Source organism: Urocampus carinirostris, chromosome 4 (assembly GCF_059441175.1).
Source record: "Urocampus carinirostris isolate Australia breed hairy pipefish chromosome 4, RoL_Ucar_1.0, whole genome shotgun sequence".
NCBI classification, from domain to species: domain Eukaryota; kingdom Metazoa; phylum Chordata; class Actinopteri; order Syngnathiformes; family Syngnathidae; genus Urocampus; species Urocampus carinirostris.
The window spans coordinates 45,714,659-45,737,688 of NC_142352.1; the positions used below are offsets into that span (position 1 = coordinate 45,714,659).

Genomic DNA, 23,030 nt, shown 5'->3' on the forward strand with positions numbered 1-23,030 from the left:
TTTTTTCTCTTTCTCTCTCTCTCGCTCTCTCCCTTCCTTTCTTTCTTTTTAATCTACTAGTCCAGCTTCCGGAGAATGTTTTTTTTCTGCCACGTAGCCCCAGAGCTGGAATGAGTTTGTCACCCCTGAGATAAGCAAAGCTGACACTAAAGATAAAGACACTTTAAAAAGTGTTAAGTTTTGACTGCTCATTCTAAGGTTACGCCGTGCATGTTTCATGTCGGTCCCGTTCATCTCATCTGGAAAGGCTCCTATCTTTTCACAAGCTGCCGTGTGGGACCTTTTGCCTTGAGTCGTTGAAGTGTGCTTACAGTGGAATGCTAATCATTTAAAGAGGCGAGCTGCGTTTTGCCTCACTGATGTCACATACTCTATGCATGATTCTGTGGGGGGGCATATCAAGACAGAGACGCAACTTTTTTCCCCATCTTTTTTCCTTTTTTGTTTTGTTTCTTGTTTTCCTAACTTTTTCATTCTTGTTCCTGTCTTTTGTTTCTTGTTCTCCATTTTTCCACTTTTCCTTTAGCTCTTTATTCCTGGCTTTTCACTTTTTTCCCCCAATATTTTCTCCTCTTCTTTTATTTATTGTTTTTTACTCTTTTTTGTTATTGTTTTTTTTTTCTTTTTTTTTATTCATTTCCTGCTTTTTTGTTCTTTTTTTCATAGCTGTTTCCCCTTTTTAAGTAATTGTGTGCATCATATTACACAATAATCGGTAATATATGGATTAAAGCTACAAAAACAATCTGAAGAGCCGACTGTCTTTAGTCAGCCGAGCTGAAAGAGCCGCTTCTCTAAAAGGCGAGAACATTCCCATCACTAAGATGAAGGGATATGCCGGCAGGGGCTGGTCCTTCTGTGGGGCAGGAGAGTCCACGCTCGTCTCCACTGACCCAAACAATATTATATGAATGGGATAGCATATGCGCTGCCCTAACTGCCGGTGGTACTACATCCACTTTTTTTTTCAAACACCTCTGGCAAGCTTGCTTGTGTAAGTCCTTGTCTCAAATAAATGTTGCTAATTCCACAGGGGCAAAAATATGTGGCTGATAATTGAAGGAGAAATAGGATTTTGAGATGAACCCATATCCTTTTAACAAAGTTGTTGTATTGGCTGGTAAAATAGTTGTTGAACATAATCACTCAGACTCGCGGCCCCCAGGACTATAGTGTTAGGTCTGCGCCATAATGTGAACGTTAAGGGGACAGTGTGTATTATTTAAATACGGAGACTCCAATTGACGTAAATGCACCATATTCGTTTTGGAGAGAAGAGCAATAAGACAAGAAAAAGAAAAGAAAAAATGAATGAGAACAGAAAAGAAAAACAGAAAAAGAAAAAAAATAAATAAATAAAATAGAAAAGGTAAAACTCACAAAAATTGAAATAAAAAAGGAAAAACTTAAAAATGAAAAAAAAGAGAGATAATTGCATTTTTATACGTCTTTGTCTTTTTTTCTCTTTCATTCCTTTCTTTTCTTTTTTTTCTTTCTGTTCTCCATTTTCATTTTTTTGCTTTCTTTTGCTCCACTATTATTTTAATTCATGTTTTCCTTTTTGCCTCTTTTTCAAAATGTTTCTTCCCTATTTTTAATTCCTTTAAAAAAATCCTATTTTTCCCTTTCTTTTGTGATTCTTTGAGAAAGGCTGGATACAAAATGGAAAAAAGAGTGCTTTTTGCTCTCTTTCAGTCGCCGTAGTTTGTAGTCTTCCCTGAACTCATTTTTGGTTGCAGTACACATTACAGCAACATCTAGTGGACAAATAATAAACACTGTCCCTTAAAGGAGAGCGGAATGCTTTTATCAGCGTTGTTTGTGTGGAAAACCCCATTGAGCCCAACATCAACCCTAGCTTCAGAGGCCTCCAACTCAATTGAGTTTGAGGGACCTTTGGAGCTTGCCAGATGGCAGCATGTCAAAGAGGTGGTGGCCAGGGTGGGAGATTCCTTGATAACGTTGATGGCTTTGCTGCAGTATAGTATGTTTTAGTTTTTGTGTTTTTTCTTTGGTTAGATTGAATCTGTTTTTGAGGTGTTTTTTGTTCTTTTCTATAAAAATACCCCTATGACACTAGGGAGGCTTGAAAAATGAAAACAAATAATGAGTGAATATCAAATTCCAAATTTGTATTATCTAACCCCCCACCTATTAAAGTTTAATAATTAAACTGAAAATAGCATTTATCTTGAAAAAAAGAGCTATCTATATCCGCCTACCTCCAGAACCCCGGATGATGTATGAAACAATAATAACACCTGAGCCAGTGTTCGATTCTAATATAAATACACCGCATAAAACTTCTCTCCCTCCCTTAGTGATTTAAGAGTGTTGAGGCTCATTTTTGTCCTTAATAATGGTCTCAAAACATGGTGCAAGCAAAGTTCTTTAGTAAAAATGACGCAAAATGCTGCAAACAAGTAGGATATTGTCGTTATTCCCCTTCAGTGTATATAGCGCAGGGCGAGGTGAAGGAATACGCGCTGTGTGTATAACTCCGCCCATTCCTACCGCGCATCCATTGAATTGCTCCAAGTGCTTTGTTAGAGCTTTTTGCTGTTTGTTCTGTGGGTTTTCATCGTAAAGTGCAAAAAATTGCAAAATGATCTTCCATATAATTGACTTTTTAGCCAATTATAGCCAAAACGGTGTCTGTTTTTGTGACACTGTAAATCAGGAGTGTCAAACTCATTTTCACTCGGGGGCCACACAATAGAACAAACATTCTGTTGGGGGCGGACTAGCAGATTACAGAGAAAGAAAACAAGAGAGAAAGAAATGGGAGAAAGAGAGGGAGAGAAAAGTAAATAGGGTGGGACAAAGAGAGAGAAAGGTAGAAAGAGAGAGAGAGAATGAAAAGAGATATGAAGAGAAATAGTGATAAAGGGGGAAAGAAAGAGAAAGAAAATAATTCAAAGAGAAATAGAACGAGAGAAGGAGAGAAAGGAGAAGGGGAAAGCAAAAGAGAGAGAGAGAGAAAGAGAGAAGAGAGAGAATAGGAAAAAGGAGGCGAGAGCAAAAGAAGGTAAAAACACACAGAGAGAAAGAGACAAAGAGAACGAAGGAAGAGAAAAAGAGAGACAGAGAGAATGAAAGAGAGAGAGATAGAGAGTGAGAGAAAGGGGAGGAAGAGAGAGAGAGAGAAATACAACTACAGCATACGTGAGGGGCACCTGGCTTGGCAACACTAAGTGGATATATTTCAACCTGCAGCTTGTTTTTCCCTTGAGCTTCTCTGGGAGTTGTCTCACGGGCCAAATGAAATCATTTAACGGGCCTAATCCGGCCTGCGGGCTACCTGTCTGACATCCCTGCTGTAAACTATAATCAAGACCAGGGTTGTCAAACTCATTTTCACCCGGGGACCACACGATAAAACAGACATTCTCTCGGGGGCCAGACTAGTAGATTAGAGAGAAAGAAAGAGAGAGAAATAAATAAGAGAAAGAGAGGGTGGGACAGAGGAAGACAGAAAGAGAGACAAGAGAGAGACACGAGAGAGAGAATCTGAGGAACAAAATAGATAAAAAGAGAAATTGTGAGAGAGGGAGAAAGAAAGAGAAAGAAATCCAAAGAGAAATAGAGAGAAAGAGAGAAGGGTCAAGCAAGAGAGAGAGAGAGAGAGAACGAGAGAAAAGAGAAAAGGAAAAAAGGAAGAGAGACCAAAAGAAGGTAAAAAGACAGAGAGAGAGAAAGAGACAAAGAGGAACAACGAAAGAGAAAAAGGGAGACAGAGTGTGAAAGAGAGAGAGAGATAGAGAGTGAGAGAAAAAGGGAAGAAGAGAGAGAGTGAGAGTGAGAGAGAGAGAAAGAAAGTACAGCGTTTGTAAGAGGCAGCTGGCAACATCAAGTGGACATATTTCAACCTTCAGCTTGTTTTTCTCTTGGGCTTCCCTCAGCGTTATTTCGCGGGCCGGATTCAATCTTTTAGCGGGCCTGATCCGGTCGGCGGGCCGGCGGTTTGACACCCCTGGTCAAGACTGTGCCCTATACATAATGGTCTGTAACAAATGTTGAGACTGTGTTATTTTGGCTTCCAATGTGCCACGATTGGCTCCTCATGAATTGATTTATTAATTTATTTGCCCATACTCTGTTTTATCTCCAGATGTACTCTCTATATGGCCCACAAGCCATAGGTTTCCCACCCCTGCTCTATACAATGCAATCTGGACAAGTAATGATGAAAATTTTGCCACCCTGTCTCATGTGTAAACAAGAGCGTCTGCTTCAGCTCTGTTGGCATTACAGTGTGCTGACTTTTCTTGTCATAAATAGAATCGGCTTGTAGGATGTTCCCATGAGGTCATGGGAGAAAAAAACAGTTCACCTCACTCTGTACGGAACAGAGATGGGTAGAATAGTCCAAAAAGTTACTCGAGTAAAAGTACCGTTACTTCAGAATAACATTACGAGAAGTAGAAGTACAAAGTAGTCATCGAAATCATTGCTTGAGTGAAAGTAAATAAGTGCTTGGTGAAAAAACTACTCAAGTACTGAGTAACTGCAGCAACGTCTTATTTATTAAACTTTTTAAACAACTATTGAATCAGCTCATAAATTCATATTTTGCTTTTTTTCCTACTTTTTCCCTTTTTATTTTCTTTGTTTTTTTTTAATGTGTTTGTATCGCTGTCGGTCACCCCTTCCCGAGGGATATGACCAAGGTAGATAGATAGTGTCACAGTCACCCGGATCTAGAACACCTGTGCTCAGGATTTGGCGCCAACAGCCAGGACAGCTGATTAGCGCACCCTGTCCATTTAAATCCTCAGCTTCTGGAAACAAGCTGTCTGATTGTACTACGCTACCTGTTGCCATCTGCTCAGAAAGCCCGTACCTCCGACTCTTTGCCTGCCTCCTGTTTTTCTACTTGATCTCCGTTTGCGACCCGTTTCCGAATTTGCCTACGACCTGCCCTGCCCGTCTGATACCTGATCACATATCCGCACACAACGATGCCTTTCTTCTCCAGCCCCGACCAACAACACGATGATTCCGCCTGTCCGCGACCATTCCCGCCAAGCCTTCGCCCGCCTGTCAAGCTTCGTCAATCTGTCAAACAACGGATCGAAGAATCACGCCTTGTCATTCCTTCCTTCCAATAAAAACCAAGAAACGAGTGCAAGTGATCTCAGTTTTTGCTTCCGTCCTGCCTGACAGATAGAGATAGATAGATAGATAGATAGATAGATAGATAGATAGATAGATAGATAGATAGATAGATAGATAGATAGATAGATAGATAGATAGATAGATAGATAGATAGATAGATAGATAGATAGATAGATAGATAGATAGATAGATAGATAGATAGATAGATAGATAGATTCATTAAAGTCCATCCAATCAACGACAAATCACATTTAATTTGAAAAATAAGATGAAAACAATCTAGGTAAATTCAAGTATCGTTATAAACAATATAACTAAACTAAGAAATAAATTACCGTAAATTCTGGACTCTAAGCCGCTACTTTTTTCCCAAACCTTCAACCCTGCGGCTTATTCAGTGATGCGGCCAATTTATGTCATTTTTTCAACAGCCGGCAGCGGCGCTCGAGTACAAAAGGTAAGATCTAGACCGGTGGAATATATGCGCCGAGGAAGACTGCAACTTCTTAGTTGTGCACAAATTAAATTAGCGTAGAAATATCCTCACCATGCAAATTGCATAAAGAAAGGCACACGACGCAGCTTTCAAGCTAAATGCAATCGAGCAGTCCGATAAAGAAGGAAACAGCTACTGCACGTAAACTTTACTTTGCGAGCGTGTTGCTAGCGTGTTTTTGAATAAGGGAGCGTGGGACGACGTCTATATGACATGGTCTCTCTCCCATACTTGGGAAGACGACTTTGATGACGTTGGTTATGAGGAGGAAGATAAGGACGGTTTACCGTGATTACTACAAACACGGTATGTTTTTTTAACAGAGCCGTTTACTGTAATGCAAGCGTGTTGCTAGTAGCGTTTTGCTACCCTTACAATCGCGGCACTCAAAGTTGGGTTTGGGTTAAATTTGTGATTGTGTTACATGTTTTAATGTGGGCGCATGCGGCTTATATACAGGTGCACCTTGTGTGAGTACAAAAGCGGTTATCCTCTTAAAATGTAGGTGCGGCTTATAATCAGGTGCGCTCTATAGTCCGGAATTTACGGTAAGCACATTTAAAGCCCAAGTGCTTTTTTTAACAGGCTCTGCAGGCAGAAAAACAAGCTAGCCCAGGGGTCGGCAACCCAAAATGTTGAAAGGATCATTTCATTTCATTTCATATTGGACCAAAAAGACAATGAACACATTTGTCAGGCGCCACAAAAAATGAAAAGCCTTATATAAGCCTTATAATGAACGTTGTAGGTATTTTTACAAGCCTACTATTAAAATGACTTAATTGGAGGCAGCACATCTTGTGGAGAATGACGTGACTACTCTGTTGTATGATAAGTTTAGATTTGTTATTTTATTAATGAATAATGGAATATTGATTTGTTTTAATAAAATTGAACAGAATCAATTAAGAAATCCAATTTTCAATGTCATTTTGTTTTGATGGTTGGAAAAATCAACAACAAAAGTGCATAACGTTCCCCTTATAAAGGCAACAAAGTGCAATACAACTTAGCATGCATTTATCAAAATAAAATAGCAACCCCCTCAAAAGGTAAAGTAAAGAAAATAACATTAATTCAGTTTAGGTTTGATTTCTGTGCAGTTATTTTTCTCTTTAAACCTTAGGCCTCCATGGCCAATCACACACCTGCCAGTTTGCTTTAAAATAGCCACCTGCTTGGTATGTGACGCTGCTACTTTAAAAGGGGCGGGGCTTGGGCCGCACAGTGGCTCTCACCGGAGAGAAAAAGCGGGCAGAGTACTTACGTAGAGGGGATCTAGTAAATTCAAAATCCTAAAGGTGAGAACAACCAGGAAAAGTATGTGTGTGTCTGTGTGTGGAGTCAAACTTTGGAATAATTTACAAGATGAGATCAAACAATGTCCAACTATTCATGTGTTCAAATTTAAATACAAAAAAAAAAACATTACTAGCAAAGTACAGGGATGAAGAAAATGGGATATGAGTAGATTGGAAATACTGCGTTTAAAACTAGTGTTAACTTGTTGTTATTGTTGCTATTATTATATCATAACTGTTATTATACATATTATGTTTATTTTTATTGTTGATATTATCATTGGTGCTGCAGTGATATTTGGTAACTAGTGGTATTATGACGTTAAGGGATGGGTATTACGAAGATTAGTGTATAAAATATGTGATTATTGTAATTAATATAATTATTGATATCTGACCTATGAAATAAGTATATCCATGAGATTTCGTTATATAAGACACAAGAGGAGAAGAGGATTTGTAAAATGTATTTAATAGGGAAGATAAAGGGTTAGGAAAAATAAGCATCTGCTTCTGACTACCCCTTTTCGAACATGTTATGTGACATTATTTTGTTGTTGACTCATTGTTTTTGTCCTGTTTTTATTTTAATTTTCTAAATAAAGTTTTCATTTATTCATTCATTCATTTAAGTTACTTAATAACGGCTTCAATGTAGCCTAATGTAGCAAAGTAAAAGTAAAGCTTTTCCTCCACAAATCTACACAAGTAAAAGTAAAAAGTATAGTGATTTAGAATTACTTTCAGAAATTGAAAAAAAGACCCAAAACGTATTCAAGTAAATGTAACCCATGCTACCCACCTCTGGTACGGATGGATTCTTTTCCCTTGCTTGTGTTTCCTTTTGTGGCGGCTGATCTGGGGTCTGTTCACGTGGAGCGACCCTGCCCCCAAAGATCCCATCTGCTGATCTCGGATCAACTGTGCGCTGCTTGTGTAAGAGCTGTTTTACTTGTGGAGCTTTTTCAAATCTAGATGGTAGACGAGGATTCCTCTCTGGCACTTTCTCATCACGCGTCAGGACACTTTCTTTGTCTTTTTTCGCAGCTTCCGGAGAGCCGAGTGCTTCTGAACTTTTGCTCCTCAAGAGTTTTCCCCAAGGTGCTTTGGTTTGACGTCCACTCGCGTTTCTGCAAATATCCACTTCCATAAGTTCTTCTGAACTGGATTCTTTCTTCTCGTTCGCCCTCTCACCTCTTGGGCAGATCCTGAGCTTTTTTTTGACTAAAGGGGTCTTGGTAATGCCCCCTGAGATTCCACTCTCAGTGTTAGGCAAAGGCGAGGACTTCTCCATCGGTTCCTCGGCCAGCTGCAGCTTTGAATCTTCGCAAACAGGCCCAACAAAGTTTTCTGTGACCTCACTTTGTGCAGGGGTGGACGTGGGCATGAAGACTTCCACGGTGGAGCGTCGCTTCCTCAGCGGCCGATCGGGGCTGACGGTGCGAAGGGGCTGCTGGTTCTCCTTGCCTTCAGGATCCTTGCCTCGGCCTTCCGTTTTCTGTTTGAGCTTTGCGAAGTAGCGCTGGTGGATCTTGAACTCGCTCATGCCGCCTACCTCAAGAACCCCGGAGCACGATACGATGCCTTTGCAGTTGCTGGCTGATACCTGGTAGATGGCGGCGTCTTCTGCTGTGCAGCTGCGAAAAGATCAACTTCGATATGACAATGGGCCTAAATCATGACGAAAAGCTTTGATTTCACAATCTCCTTAACACCGTGCTTCTCAATTATTTTCTTTCACGCACCCCATCGGAAAAATAAATCCTATCATGCCTGCCTCTAAGCCAAAAGTTCCAACCCTCACGATTAAAAATATTACTACAGTGGAACCTCGGATTTCGAACGCCTCTCAGTTCGAACGAATCGGAGTCCGACCAAAAATTTCGAGAAATTCTTGCTTCGCTGTTCGGTCAAAAAATCGGAGTTCGAACGCCGGTAATGCGTGAGTGCCTACGCTAGGGTGCGATGCTGAGTGGCGTACGGGTGAAGATCGCTCTTTTCGTGACCAACTGTTGTCACGTGCGGACGTGCTTCGTTTTGCTTTTGCTTTTGCTTTTAATATACGTGTACGAAGTGTTTTAGCCCCTAATTATGCCTCCGAAGAAAGTCAGTGCAAACAGCAAAGTTGCTACAGGTGAAAAAAGAAAAGTAGTGCGTACAACTGTTGCATTTAGGAAAGAAATAATAGCAAAATATGAAGGAGGTGTGCAAGTGTCTGATCTTGCTAGGGAATACAGCATGGCTTCTGCTGACCACCACAAAGGTAAGAAATCCTATTCATAATTCTTTTCTTTATACTTTTTTTAATTTTTACATGTTCATGTTAGCGTAATCTTTCGTACGGAAGATTACGATAACGCGAACGTACGATAAGCCTGGGTTAGCTTCATGTTTACGTTAAACATTCAAGGTAAACATTCAGGGTGTTGGAACGCAGCCCCCCTTCCAATGAACTGCTCACCACTTGTTGTGGAGACCCGGGTGCTAAATGACTTGTAAACGACCTGATTTTTTTATTTTTACACGTTCATGTTAGCGTAATCTTTTGTACGGAAGATTACGATAACGCGAACGTACGATTAGCCTGGGTTAGCTTCATGTTTACGTTGAAGATTCAAGGTAAACATTCAGAGTGTTGGAATGGATTAAAACGATTTACATTATTTTTAATGGGAAAAATGATTTCGGTGATCGAACAAATCGGTTTTCGAACAGGGTTCTGGAACGGATTATGGTCGAGAACCGAGGTTCCACTGTAATTGTAATTAGTCTGCATTTATAGACTGCTTTTTAGGTCACTGAAGACCTTCCAAAGTGCTTTACATGTCATGATTGCCGATTCAGAGCACCTGTGACTGCTCAATTGGCGCCAACAGCCCTGAGAGCTGATTGGCTGATGAATTCCTTTTAAACCCCCGGCTTTCAAGAATTTCCCTGACAGATCGTTGTGCTAAGCGTTGCTCCCAGCTCAGCAAGCTCTCACGTTCAGACTCTGTTCCTGCCCTGTTTTTCTCTGCCCGATACCCGTTGCCAACCTGTTTCCGGATCTGGCTCTGCCCTGTTCTGCCTTCCCGATCTCCGATCTGTTTTGCCCCGCTGTCTGCCTGACACCTGTTGCAGACCTTGTTTAAGAACTTGCCACCGCCCTTGCTCTCCCATCCCGGCTAACGACTTGTGTTCCCTGCCGATCTTTGACCATCCTCGCTTAACACGAAAGTGCCACTCCCGCGTGTCCAGCCACCTGCTACCCTTGTCCGTCGATCATCGGATCGTGGGCGCAAGCCCTACTCTCTCTCTTTATTGATAAAACTGAGTAAACGAATGCTACTGGGTCCTGTCTCTGTTTCCGGTACATGACATTACAATGTGCTTCACACGTACCCATTCACACACACACTCACACACCGATAGCGGCAACAGCTTATCGGGAGCATTAGGGGTCAGTGTCTTGCCCAAGGACACTACGACATTTACCTCGGAGGAGCGGGGAATCGAACCTGTGATGTCTCGGTCCCAATACGAGCGCTCTATAAAATTGTTTGACATACACCTCTGCATAATAGTTCCTTAAGATTATGTGAAAGAATAAAAAATTGAAATATGGCATAACTTACAGGTGCATCAAATAATACCTTCATTAACTGATTGAAGAGCATTTGAAATAAAAAATCAGATACAAATCCCTAAACTTTAAACATTTTTGACTGCCCATGTCAATCCAAAATAAAATTACATATAATAAATAAATAATAATGCATTCAAGCTGTAAATGTAAATGTTCTGCTTTTCAATTCAATGATGACCTCCCAAAAGCCCTTTCAATGTGCTTCACACTTTTCCCTTTTACACACTGTGAGGTGGCAAATGGAATTACCGTATTTTCCGCACTATAAGGCGCACCTAAAAGTATTAATTTTTTTCAAAAGCTGACCGTGCGCCTTATAATACAGTGCGCCTTATTTATAGAACAAAATTTATTCGCAAAATCTTGCAACTAACTTGCCGCCGCCGACTAGATTTTCCCCCGAACGCTAGGTAGTCCGCGGTGTATGCTGGGATTTATTTACCGGCGTTTCATTGGCTAACCATTGTGTCAATCATCATTTGAATCGATCACTATTGGCTGAAGTTATTCGGAGCCTCGGATTGGCTAGAGTGCCAAAACAAACCCTGCAATTGGCCGAAAAAGATGTATCAATCATCCGTTGAATCGATCGCTATTGGCTGAAGTTATTCAGAGCCTCGGATTGGTTAGAGGGCGAAAACAAACCCTGCAATTGGCCGAAAAAGATGTGTCAATCATCCGTTAAATTGATCGCTATTGGCTGAAGTTATTCGGAGCCTCGGATTGGCTAGATGGCCAAAACAAACCCTGCAATTGGCCGAGTTTAGCAATGGCGTAGCAAGCTTGCTAAACTACACCATAAAGAAACATGTTTTATTAGTCTGTATTTGCAAATAATTTACTCTCCTGGATTTACTTCACTCACGGTTGTAAGAAGACCACGATTGCGTATCATTATTGAACGTGAGAACTTAGGTGAGCTATGCGGCTTTATATTTTCCCGGTATCTTGTTTTAGAACGATCTTGATGTTGCTGTGATGAGTTGAGTGAATTCAACTCAATTCCAAGTGTTTATTGTCATATGCACAGTAAAGTTGCGAGCAAAAAAGAAAATAGAAACTAAGAAATGTTTGGCATTTCTTGAATCCCAAGACTTTAACCTTCCGAATGATATTTGAAATGATGCATTTGAGTGACATCGTACGGACACCGCATCCGCACGTGTCTACGACACGTATTTGCTTCTTTGCAAGCTTTGGGAATGTTAAGGGGGTAATCAGTTGGACTGAATCATCTGACTGTTTTGTCGACGTTCCCATTGTAGCACCTTATAATCCGGTGCGCCTTTTCTATGGAAGATATAGGACCAAAAACAATTTTTTGGGGGTGCGCCCTATAATCCGGTGCGCCCTATAGTGCGGAAAATACGGTAACCAGGAAGTGGAGTAGTCGATCCTCCAATGGTGTGGCAGCATCAGGGTAGGAAACAAAATACTTGGGGCGGCAGTAGCTCAGTAGGTAAAAGCGCTCGTCTTAAGATCAAGAGGTCACAGGTTCGATTTCCGGCTCATTCAAGTGTTATGTCGAAGCCTCCTTGGGCAAGACACTAAATCCCTCAGGCCCTCGATAGCAGGTAGTGTCACCAATATTTAATCAAGAGCGTATTCATATATGTCTATATATATATATATATATATATATATATTGAAGGATTTTATACATTTGACTATAAGGGATTTTGTACAATAAAATACAAATTACATTTAACGAGTGCAATGAAGATTTTCACTGAGTGAGCTTCAGGTCACGCCGTTCCGAATGCGAATGTTTTGTTTAGTTCTGTTGATAACAGGACGCAGAAGGCCAGACGCACAAGGACAGACATCGCGACGCTCTTCTCCGAGATGGTGGGGCCACGTGGGGGCTTTTTTCTGGCCCTCCCATGGGAGGAGCCGACACGCCAGCTTGGGAGAAAGGCGTGGGCAGAGGAAGAGAGAGAGAAGATCGAGAGAGAATCGAGAGAGAAGGCTTGACGAAGTCTCGAGCGACACTAATTCGGCTAATTTGATGGAGTTCACTTAGTCAAATTATTTAAGAAATTAAACCTGCCACCGTGTGGAAATGCCGGTCTCTTGTCCGTCTTTTCAAAAAAAAGAAACGAGCACGCATTGTTAGGACAGAATGTATGTTGTGTTTGGTTAATGAAGTCAGATAACTAATTCAAACAATTTGGTAAACGGTACATTTTTTTTATATTATTTGCTAACAATATATATATATATATATATATATATATATATATATATATATATATATATATATATATATGATAGCTGCTACTAACTGATATTGCACTTATTTTCTTTGCTTTATTGTTACAATGCAATATTCTTCATTATATTATTAATATTACAACTTTTTTTAAGCACTATGTTGTCACTCTTTTTTTTTGGCCTATTAAGCATGATAATCTTGTCTCTTTTCTCTTGAAAGTCTCTTTATTACACCCTTTACCCTGAAGTGCCAAGACGATTGTAGTACTAATTATAATTCTGATTCTTATTCTAAAAATCCTGCAAAACAAATATATAGTAACTAATTAGTGCTGCTGTGTCTACGTACACTCCATAGTCAATGTTCATACTCTGCTATATGCTGCGTGAAGGCTAAGTGTAAACAAATGCCTCAAAGAGAGCTCCACTGCTCCCACTATTTCAGAACCACTGCCCTAACACAATATAATTAACTCAACATACTTGTAAATATGCAGCGAGTGGGATTGCCCGTTGCGAAATATTTCATATTTAGGAAGTCCACAGAATCGGTCCAACTGTTTATCATCCTTATACCAAGTCATTTGAGGGATAGGATAACCTGAAAGACACGGGAAAGGGATTAATGGCAACAACAAATATATTTGAAAATCCGTTAAAACAAGGAATAAACAGATGACAAAAAAATGAAAAGCAACAAATTAGTAATGATAATAGTCTGAAATACAAAAGTTGTTACCTTAACCAAAAGTAGTTAAAAAAAATGATAATATCTGTACTCAATAAATACATGAATAAATGGAAAAATGGATAATAATTACAATATAAAGAAAAAAAATCACTAGTGTTAAAACTACTACTACTACTACTACTACAACACATATTAAAAATTATTATCATCATAGTTTTCTGAGTTTAGAAATGCAGTCAAGATTTATTTACGAAGTAATATATTAACTTCACTATAAATCACTATAAAATGCATCTCATTATCTCATCTCATCTCATTAGCTGCACCGCTTATCATCAGTAGGGTCGCGGGGTGCTGGGGCTCATACCAGCAATCATCGGGCAGTGGGCAGGGGACACCCTGAACTGGTTGCCAGCCAATCGCAGGGCACACAGGGACAGACAACTCGCTCACTCATTCACACCTAGGGACAATTTGGACCGGCCAATCCACCTGAAATGCATGTCTTTGGAATGTGGGAGGAAACCGGAGTGCCCGGAGGAAACCCACGCAAGCACGGGGAGAACATACAAACTCCGCACAGGAAGTCCGGTAGCTGATTTGAACCCACACAGGAGGTTCCAGAGACCTTAGAACTGTGCCACACACGCGCTAACCACTGTGCCGCCGTGCTGCCCGCATCTCATTATAATTGTTATTATTTTTATTCTGTTGTTTTAAATACAATTGATTACAAATTCAAAATGATCGTCCTTTAGGTCAGGACTCACAATTAACTTAGCTAGGGCCTGGTTGAGGTTGCGTCAAATTGCATTTTTCACAGATTTCAATTTTTTAAGCTACACAACATAAGTTTAAAAAAAAACAAATACATTAATTAATTTAAAAATCTATTAGTTAGTAATGAATGAATCCAAATTGTTTGTGGGCTGCACTTGCATTAAAGTGACAGTGTGCTTTTTTTGACCCCTGGATGTCGCTGTACTGTGTAACTGAAAATAAGTGCTAAAAAGCACAGGACAACAAACAATGCTCGCCCACATTGTTTTCTAGAACATGTTGAGTGTTTGAGTTGGATTTATCAATCCCCCGATTCAAAATGTTAAATATGATCAAGTCCTTCTTCGAACTTTCCAGCAACAAATTGCGTTTCTCACCGGTCACCACACAGAAGAACTTGACATCGCAGTTTTCGGACACAGCTCTGGATTTGAGCGTGGTGAGGAAGGCGGGCTGGGTTTCTTGTGTCAGTTGTGCTATCACACTGCACAACGTGCTCCTGAAAAGAGACGCGCGGTGTTAGGGACGATACATAAAAAAAAGTGAGTAGTTTTAGTCGGTGATGGGAATAATGCCGTTTGAAATAACTTCGTTACGAAACGGTGTCGTTCAATCAATTATTTTTTCCGTCCTTACAGCGCTGTCATCGTTACTGACAGTCAAAAGCGGTGTGTTACTATGGATACATTGAAATGAGGCATGTTGGTGTGGATGGGTGTTTACGTTTGTGTCACTCGCAAGTAAGCCATAACATCCAACAGTAAACATTAGGGGACACACTGCACTTGCTCAGTAACATTGTGGGTAGCGGAGTTCTTATGTTATGAAGCATATAACATAGAGATATTGGACAGGACCGTTTATTTTGTTTATTTGTTGATTTTTGTTGTGAACAAAACCGGTGTCTCAGGTTGTGAGAGTTTGATTTTTTTTGTTTTTTCACTGCAGCGTTAAACCACTTTATATTGTTAAACTGTTTACTTTTGTTGTGTAAAAATACTTGAAATAAAGTGGCATATTTCTACCCGAGCAGGTGTCTGACTAAAGATTGTAATTTGATTTGTCGAGTGAAACTCACTTTGTGTTGTTTAACAGAGAACAAAATACTTGAAGTACAGTAGCATATTTCTACTTGACCAATTGAGAGTTAGATTTAATTTATTAAACTCACTTTATATTATTTACTGCTGATTGTTGTTTTATTATATTGTTTACTGTTTATTTTAATTGCAGATCAAGTGTAGGATAAATCTGTTGCTAGCATACCTGTCAACCTGTACGTTTTTGCCGTACAAAGTACGTTTATTATGCATTTTAAGATGCGTACGACGTACAAGATAATCTGTACGGAAAAACGCAAATTTGTCAATTATGGGTACCATCCGGTATACACCGACTATCACGAAACGGCAAATCAATCAAGTCAAACGAGTTGGAGTTCTGTAGTGAAAGGAAGTCCGTCTCTTTTTAGAGAACCGGCTTTCTCGGCTCAACTCATTAAAGAGAGGCGGCTCTCAAACGGTTCACTTGCTTTGATGCATTATATTACGAATTATTATGTTGTATAAACAAGTTAAGACAAAAATGAAGTATAAAAGCGGAAAATGAAAAAAGACAGGTTTGTGGTTATCCCTTTAACAATAATTTAATGCAGAAAATGAATTAATAATTTGAATAAGAAAATGTATTATTCTACTTAATTATATTTGCATGTATTACTACAGTGAACGTCCAAGCTACTTAATTTTTGAACTTTTTTTATAATAAACCTCATTCATGTCGAGCAACTCAGTATCTCACAACAAAATGTTAATTAACAATATATATGATATAACGAAACACATGTACAATACAACATGTTAAGCTACATAAACAAACGTGTTTGAAAAAAAATTATGGTGTAAGATTCTTTTTGTATTATGTAAGGGAAACTACGTCAGTTTGTAAGGGCATGGAGCCGTTGAGGTTGACAGGTATGTGCTAGTGAGGTGCGATAAATATTACAAGGTTCGGATGGACAGATAGATAGGGAGACTGAGAGAGAGAGATAGATGGATAGAACATGCACACACACAATCACACGTGAACATGTGATGCCAGCGAGTAATGCCTGGTGTTGCTCTCCTCCTCCTTGTTGGGGTCAGTGCTCACTTTCACAGCCCATCAAACGCAAATTACAAAGTGAGCGAATCAAACAAGACACGGATGCTTTTAAAGGCTAAAACTGTGCATAGCCTTTGGCCGCGGGGCAAATTAATGTTGGTGTTTGATTAAGCAATGATTGATTACACAGGAAATGCTGCTCTTCCTAATTGGCTTTAATGAACAGCGTGGAAAATCACAAATACAATGTCTTTTCATGTCTATTTTACTTGGAGCCAAGATGTCCCCAGTAAATAATACTTCTAGGTTTATGTGGTGATAGATATTTATTCAGCAGTCCCCACAACTTTAACCATATAGCTTTTTCCTTTCAGCAGGAATTCCAACTATTTTTCCTCAGCGTAGTTTTAGATTTTAATTTCCATCTATTAACAAACAGCAAACTCAAAGTAACCCCCCACCATACATCATAATTAGAGGGGAAACACGAGATATGTCTCTTGTTTACCGGATCATTTGCATGGTTTTACCTGACAAATAAACGCTAATTTCTATATCTACGAGTGTTTTACAAATGCACTCATACCATAGTTCATTTGCTCAGTTTTCCAATCAATATAATTTTTTTTAATGGATTATATATTATACATATGTGGTGTATCCTGGCAAGTACAGCCTGGCAACACCCTTCCCTCTCCAGGCCGATTTTTTTGGGTAGGTGTTGCTCCCCCACATAAAAAAGTACTGGTTTCCATGGTTACTAGTAGCAGGAGAAGCCTCCTGATCTAACTCAGATACAGCACCTTCATCATGTGGTCACTGCTGTTTTTTGGTGGAGGCGCTTAATACAGTAATACACTATCCCTCCGAAATGTTTGTGGGATAATTTGGATATTTTGAAATGATCATTTTTCTGTTTGTACGTGATCATTTGATGTACATTAAATTAGGTTTTGTTTTTTACATGAAAAATTTGACCCCTTGATTTTCATGTCATGACAAGTCATGTTTATTTCTATAGCCCTTAATTAAAAAATCCCGAGACCCTCAAATGATAGTGCTACAAAGGCGAGCTACGAGGTTGCGACGCTGATCGCCAAACAGCGCAACTTTTCACGGCGGGTGTATTTATTATTATTTATTAATGACAGTGCAAAGAATGCCCAGCTTGTTAGTCAGCCCTCACACATTTTCAAATTACAAAATCTTTCCTGATTTCCGAAAAGTTTGGACACCCCTGCCTTAAATAGATTAAGAATGTTCGTCTACAGTACTCCCCGTGCTTGCGTGGGTTTCCCCTAGGCACTCCGGTTTCCTCCCACATTCCAAAAAACCATGCATGTCAGGTTAATTGGCCGGTCCAAATTTTCCCTAGGTGTGAATGAGCGAGTGAGTTGTCTGTCTAAGTGTGCCCTGCGACTGGGTGGCAACCAGTTCAGAGTGTCCCCTGCCCACTGCCCGAAGATAGCTGGGATGGGCTCCAGCACTCCTGCGACCCTACTGAGGATAAGCGGTGCAGATAATGTATGGATGGATGTTCTTTTACAATCATGTATGTAAAATGTTGTCAATTGTTTTGTTCATTGTTTCTAGCTTTGCTCTCATGCACTTTCTGGACATATTTTTACATATTACCTATGTTTTTTATTGCTTTTCACTATGATTTGTTTATTGTTACCCAATGGTAAATCATTTGCAGCCTGGTCATCATGGAAGGGGGATTACCACTTGTTAAACCACTTCTCAAGGTTTTTTATTTTCCTCATGCTGAGGTTTTTGAGTTTTCCTTGCCCTTCCGTAAGCTTCAGATCAGGGGATAGTGTTATGGTAGTCTGTACGGCCATTACTTGACTTGAATTTAAACCGATTTTGACTCTGGTGTTTCCTCTTATTACTTTTACCATTCTTCAAACCTAGAACTGGTCCAGTAGCTTTGATTTTCTCTGCATCACAGCTTAGGTGCTACACTATATCTATGTTTTCCCAAATTTGATTGTGTTCTCAGAACACAACACGAACGTCTTTTGGACGGTCCCGATTGCAAAGACATCTACAAGTGCATGCCGTCACATCCAACCGTACCTGTTCTCTGGCCTGACGTTAGAGATATAGCTGCAACCTCCAGGCCGGCTACTCCCCGCAGTACCGGCAGGGTGGCCGGACCTTCCACTTTCTGATTGCGATCGCGACATTGTCCGTCGTGAACCCATTTGTAACTGTAAATGTTCTCCTGCCTTTCCCAAAAACCTCTCCTAAATTCCTTCAAGTGGACAGCAAGCTGAAAGGGAATGACAGAGAGAGTGAGGCTCAAAATCATAAATGCTAAAATCGGTGATTTGAGCCTCATCCTGACGGTATCGCGCTCACCGTAGAAGGGGTCACGTCCCTCTTTGACAGATGCCCCGCAGCTCTGACTTGAGGCTACATGATTTCCAATCAGACAAGGGCATCGGCTGCCCCTGCACTATTTTTAGTCGGCCCTCAAATAGGCACAAGAGTGCATCACGCATTTCTCCTCCCAAACTTTCCTGGGCACAACAAGATGCACAGCAGTGTTGTCCACATTACTTTAAAAAGTCATTATAGTCACTTCCTCCGAAAGGAGTTAGTAACTGAAATAGTCTATCGTAAAAGTATCTAGTTACCAGGGAAATTGACTACTTTAGTTACTTTAAATGAGTGGTCTCGAACTTGCGGGCCGCGCGGGTTTGATATAGATGCATTTGTGCAAATTATTTGCGCAGCGTTCGAAGTGTTCACGCTAAGAATGGTATAAGTTCACCCTGCAACACAGTTTAACCTTATACCTCATAGAGCTTTGACATCACTGAAAGAAAACAAGGAATAAAAACAATGGCACGTCCCGTTGCAAAGCAAACAGGGTTTTTAATAGCCAGCGAATGCAGAGTGCTCATTTCCGCTTGGAGTAATTGGAACTTTGTTTACTGTGTCACTGTGGGACTTCTGACTTGTCCGAGTTGCGTGCTTTGATTATCAAAAGCTGCTCGGGGTAAGTTTACCTGCCGTTGTTTACAGCGTGCGTTCCCTTTTTGCCTTTGCCTCCTTTAAGTTAGGTGATGGTGAATTGTCATTTTGTCTTTAAAAAACTTATTTCCAGATAGCTCCCTTGGTTTTTTTTTTCGTTTGTTTTTTATGGGGCTCCCGGTTATCCTGGCTGCTTAGAGCATGTTTTTGGTCGGCCAGCCTCCGGTTTATTTGCCGATGGGTCCCGGTTGGCCATTTTAGTAGCCGGCTAACCTGCGGTGTCCCGGCTGGTTTAGCACCTGTCAGCTCTCTGTGAGTTCGCCCCATTTTGGCTGCTCGCCATTTGTTGTGCCATTACTGCACCCACCTGGGACACAACGCCTAGACATTCTCAACAAAAACTGCCAAAACTTGGCTAAAAACACTCAAAACAATTTCGACTAATGAACATGTAAACCAATCTGGTGACTGGCTAGCCAGGATGATGACGTTTCTTACATGATGTCAGATCTCAGAAAATCAAAGACGAGACCGTCTGTCTACACAATGCATTATTTCAGAAAATATACCAATAACATGTTGGTATATTTTGATTATGCAAAAAACTATTTTTTCACATTTTTTATGTCCCTTTAAGGTTGGACGCAAAGTCGAAGGTCGTCGCATGTTTAATAGGTTCTGAAATAGATTGGTAGCATTTGATAACTCTTCGCTCGCATCCAATTAGAATCGTCCTAATCCTTATTGGTCGCTTGAAGTTAAGTGCATAAAAGAAAATGAATCTTGATAATCAACTCACTCCCAACCTATTGTCATGGACAAAGGAGGTTTGACATTTATAGCCATCAATGGCACTGTATATATTCAAATAAGATATGCTTGAGGGAAAATGCTTCATTGCTAGAAAATGTATCCAATTTAAAGGGACATTGTCTACTATTTGACCATTAAATGTTGCCGTGTAGTGCAACAAAAACCAAGTGCTACAAAGTACAGGGAAGAATACAAACTTCAGATGTTGGTTCTCATTTTTTCACATGATTTTTGAGAATACCATTAGAGGCAATCTGGCTGACAATCATTTCAGCTTTATGTGAGCCTTAGCTATGTAAAATAAATCAACATTTCTTGATGTACAAGTATTGAATGTTTTATTTTTCACATTTTAACAATTTCTTTTTTCAAATTTTATTATATTACTCAAAAATAGATTGTGTAATGAAAAATAATTCTGTAAAACACTGTACTGTACTTTAAGTTTTTAATCTTGTAAGAGTATTTTTTTGTATTCTACATTTTTAGTTGTTTACCTAGTAATATTATGTTCTATACTTAAAAAAATTCTTACTTGTTCATGCGGAACCCGATTCATTTTTGTCTTATTTTATCATATTTTTAATTGTTTATCTAATGGTGAAAAGTGAGAAAACAATATGTCTTAAGTAAAATATGAAATTAATGTAATTAGTCTACTTAATATATTTTAAGTTATTTTTTTCTATTAAAATAAAATCATTTATATTTTTTGTTATATCATAAATGTATTTTTGTTTAATGGACAAAAAGTGGTGTTTATAATTTAGTAGACACTAAAAGTAGGGAGAGAAGACATCAATGAATTTTGAACTTGCAAGGAGAAATGGAAAGAGCTATACAAAAACCCCTCACGATACAAAATTCAGAATATCTTATAGAATAGAATAGAATAGAATAGAATAGAATGGCCTTTATTGTCATTATATAATAGTAGAAGCACATTGAAGGGCTTCTCCTTTCAGTGCAAAGTAAGGATAATGGTAAAATACACATTTTAAACTGAACTTGGTTTATAAATAGCACTCATATTCAGTAACTGTACTGTGAAAAAGGGGGCAATTTTGCATTTAGAGCTTTAGGTGTGCTGAGCTCCCAGAGTGTCTGGCAGTTTTTTTCCCCATTTCATTAAGTGATTTAGCATCATTCAATACTTGTTCAGGAGTGTCACTTCCCGTTTGTGGTTAGCAGAAACACTATTACTACGCCATGCCCAGTTTTTACTAAAATAATTCAACATTACCACTGTCGGAACAGACTCTCACTGCACTACATTGAAGCCTTCACCGATTCTGCCTCTGTGCCGCTAGTGACACTAGCCAAGCCAAAGAGGAGCGGGTAGGGGGAAGAGAATGGTGCTAGGAATCAAAGGTACTGGCAGTGGAGTTTTCCTGACGCTGTGTTCTTTTTTTGCTTTGTCTTACCTTTTTCATTTCCAGTGTTTTTGATCATATTTAATCCTATTCTGTTCTTTATTAAGCATCAGCGAGACTTTTGACTAAGACAAGAAAGTTTGACAAAATCACTCATTTATTAGCTAACTTGCACTGGCTCCCGGTCCGCCTAAGATGGGACGATAAGGTTCTCTTACTAACATAAAAATGTTAGAATAGATTTGCCCCTCTTATCTCTCTGATTTGATTTCCATCTATGTTCCCACAAGGCGCCTCCGCTTGGAAAAGGCTAGTCTACTTGTGACTCCAAGAGCCAAGAAGAAATCCACAGGCTCGAGAGCGTTCTCCATCTGGTCTTCTGTGCTGTGGAATGCTCTGCCTCTGAAGATAAGATATGCAACCTCGGAAGTTTTTTTAAATAAACACTGTAGACACACTTCTATTCTATAGCTTATGATTGATGCTGAACTGAAAGTTTTCTTTTATGGTTCTTTCCAGCTGCCTGGTTGGTGGTGAAATGGGGGAGACGGACGAACCAGCACCTGGACTTGAAGCATGTCATCATCTATTCTACATCAACCGGCTGACCGAGATGAGAACTTGCGTCGTTGCTGTCAGGAAATCTTTACCTATGTTTTTTTATTGATGTTCACTACGTTTTGTGTATTGTTACCCAATGCAAGATCTATTACAGCCTGGTCATCCTGGAAAGAGGGATTTACCACTCTTGTGGCCCTTTCTCAAGGTTTTTTATTTTCCTCACGTTGAGGTTTAGAGTTTTTTCTTGCCGCCATGTCCGTTGCGGATCAGGGGATAGTGTAAAATTGGCCTGTGCAGTCTTTTGAGGCATTTTGTGATTAAGGGTTCCACAAATAAATGTGACTTGACCAAAGACTTAAAAAAGCTTTGATTTTAGGGGCGCTTGGGTTGAATTTGGGGGTGCTTGAGCAAGCTGTGGATTCAAAAGTGTTTCATCATCAAGATGAGCTGCAACTGCCCAGAATAGATTTCATTGTCCACTGACAATCATTTGCTATCCCGGAGGAAACGCAATGGAAATAGAACAGCCCTACAAGGAAACAACTCACTAACGACTGCACGCTTCTCAACTTGACAAACACGTTGAGGACTCACAGACATGCCGTCATAATCAGTGCTGGGTGAGAGTAATCAGTTATAGTTATTTACTACTTCTTCCAAAAAGTAAGTTAGTAACTGAAGTTACTCTATTGAAATATGAACTAATTACCAGGGAAGGTAACTATTTCCGTTACCTAAAAGGAGTTGTTTAATGTCAGGCGGCACGGCGGATGAGTGTATAGCGCATCTGCGGCACTGTTCTGAGGTCAAGGGATCAAATCCAGCTACTAGCCTTCCTGTGCGGAGTTTACATGTTTTCCCCGTGCTTGCGTGGCTTTCCTCTGGGCACTTTCCTCCGGGCACAGTGCATACCATTCACGGCGGGTGTATTTATTATTATTTATTAATTACTGTACAAAAAACGCCAGGC

The 23,030-nt window shown here is 39.8% G+C and overlaps 1 protein-coding gene across 4 annotated transcripts in view; it reads right to left on the reverse strand.

Moving 5' to 3' along the window:
• Positions 1–23,030, reverse strand: part of LOC148367684 (alpha-protein kinase 3-like) — a 49,715-nt gene that overhangs the window by 14,984 nt on the left and 11,701 nt on the right. For all 4 annotated transcript variants that reach the window (XM_088334699.1, XM_088334700.1, XM_088334703.1 and 1 more), the window contains exons 2-6: positions 18,696–18,856; positions 18,411–18,606; positions 14,603–14,724; positions 13,238–13,355; positions 7,718–8,552 (exon numbers count right to left, since the gene is read on the reverse strand). In XM_088334699.1, coding sequence (XP_088190825.1) covers positions 7,718–8,552; positions 13,238–13,355; positions 14,603–14,724; positions 18,411–18,538 — 1,203 coding nt within the window. In that variant the 5' untranslated portion in view covers positions 18,539–18,606; positions 18,696–18,856. The remainder of the gene's footprint in view (positions 1–7,717; positions 8,553–13,237; positions 13,356–14,602; positions 14,725–18,410; positions 18,607–18,695; positions 18,857–23,030) is intronic.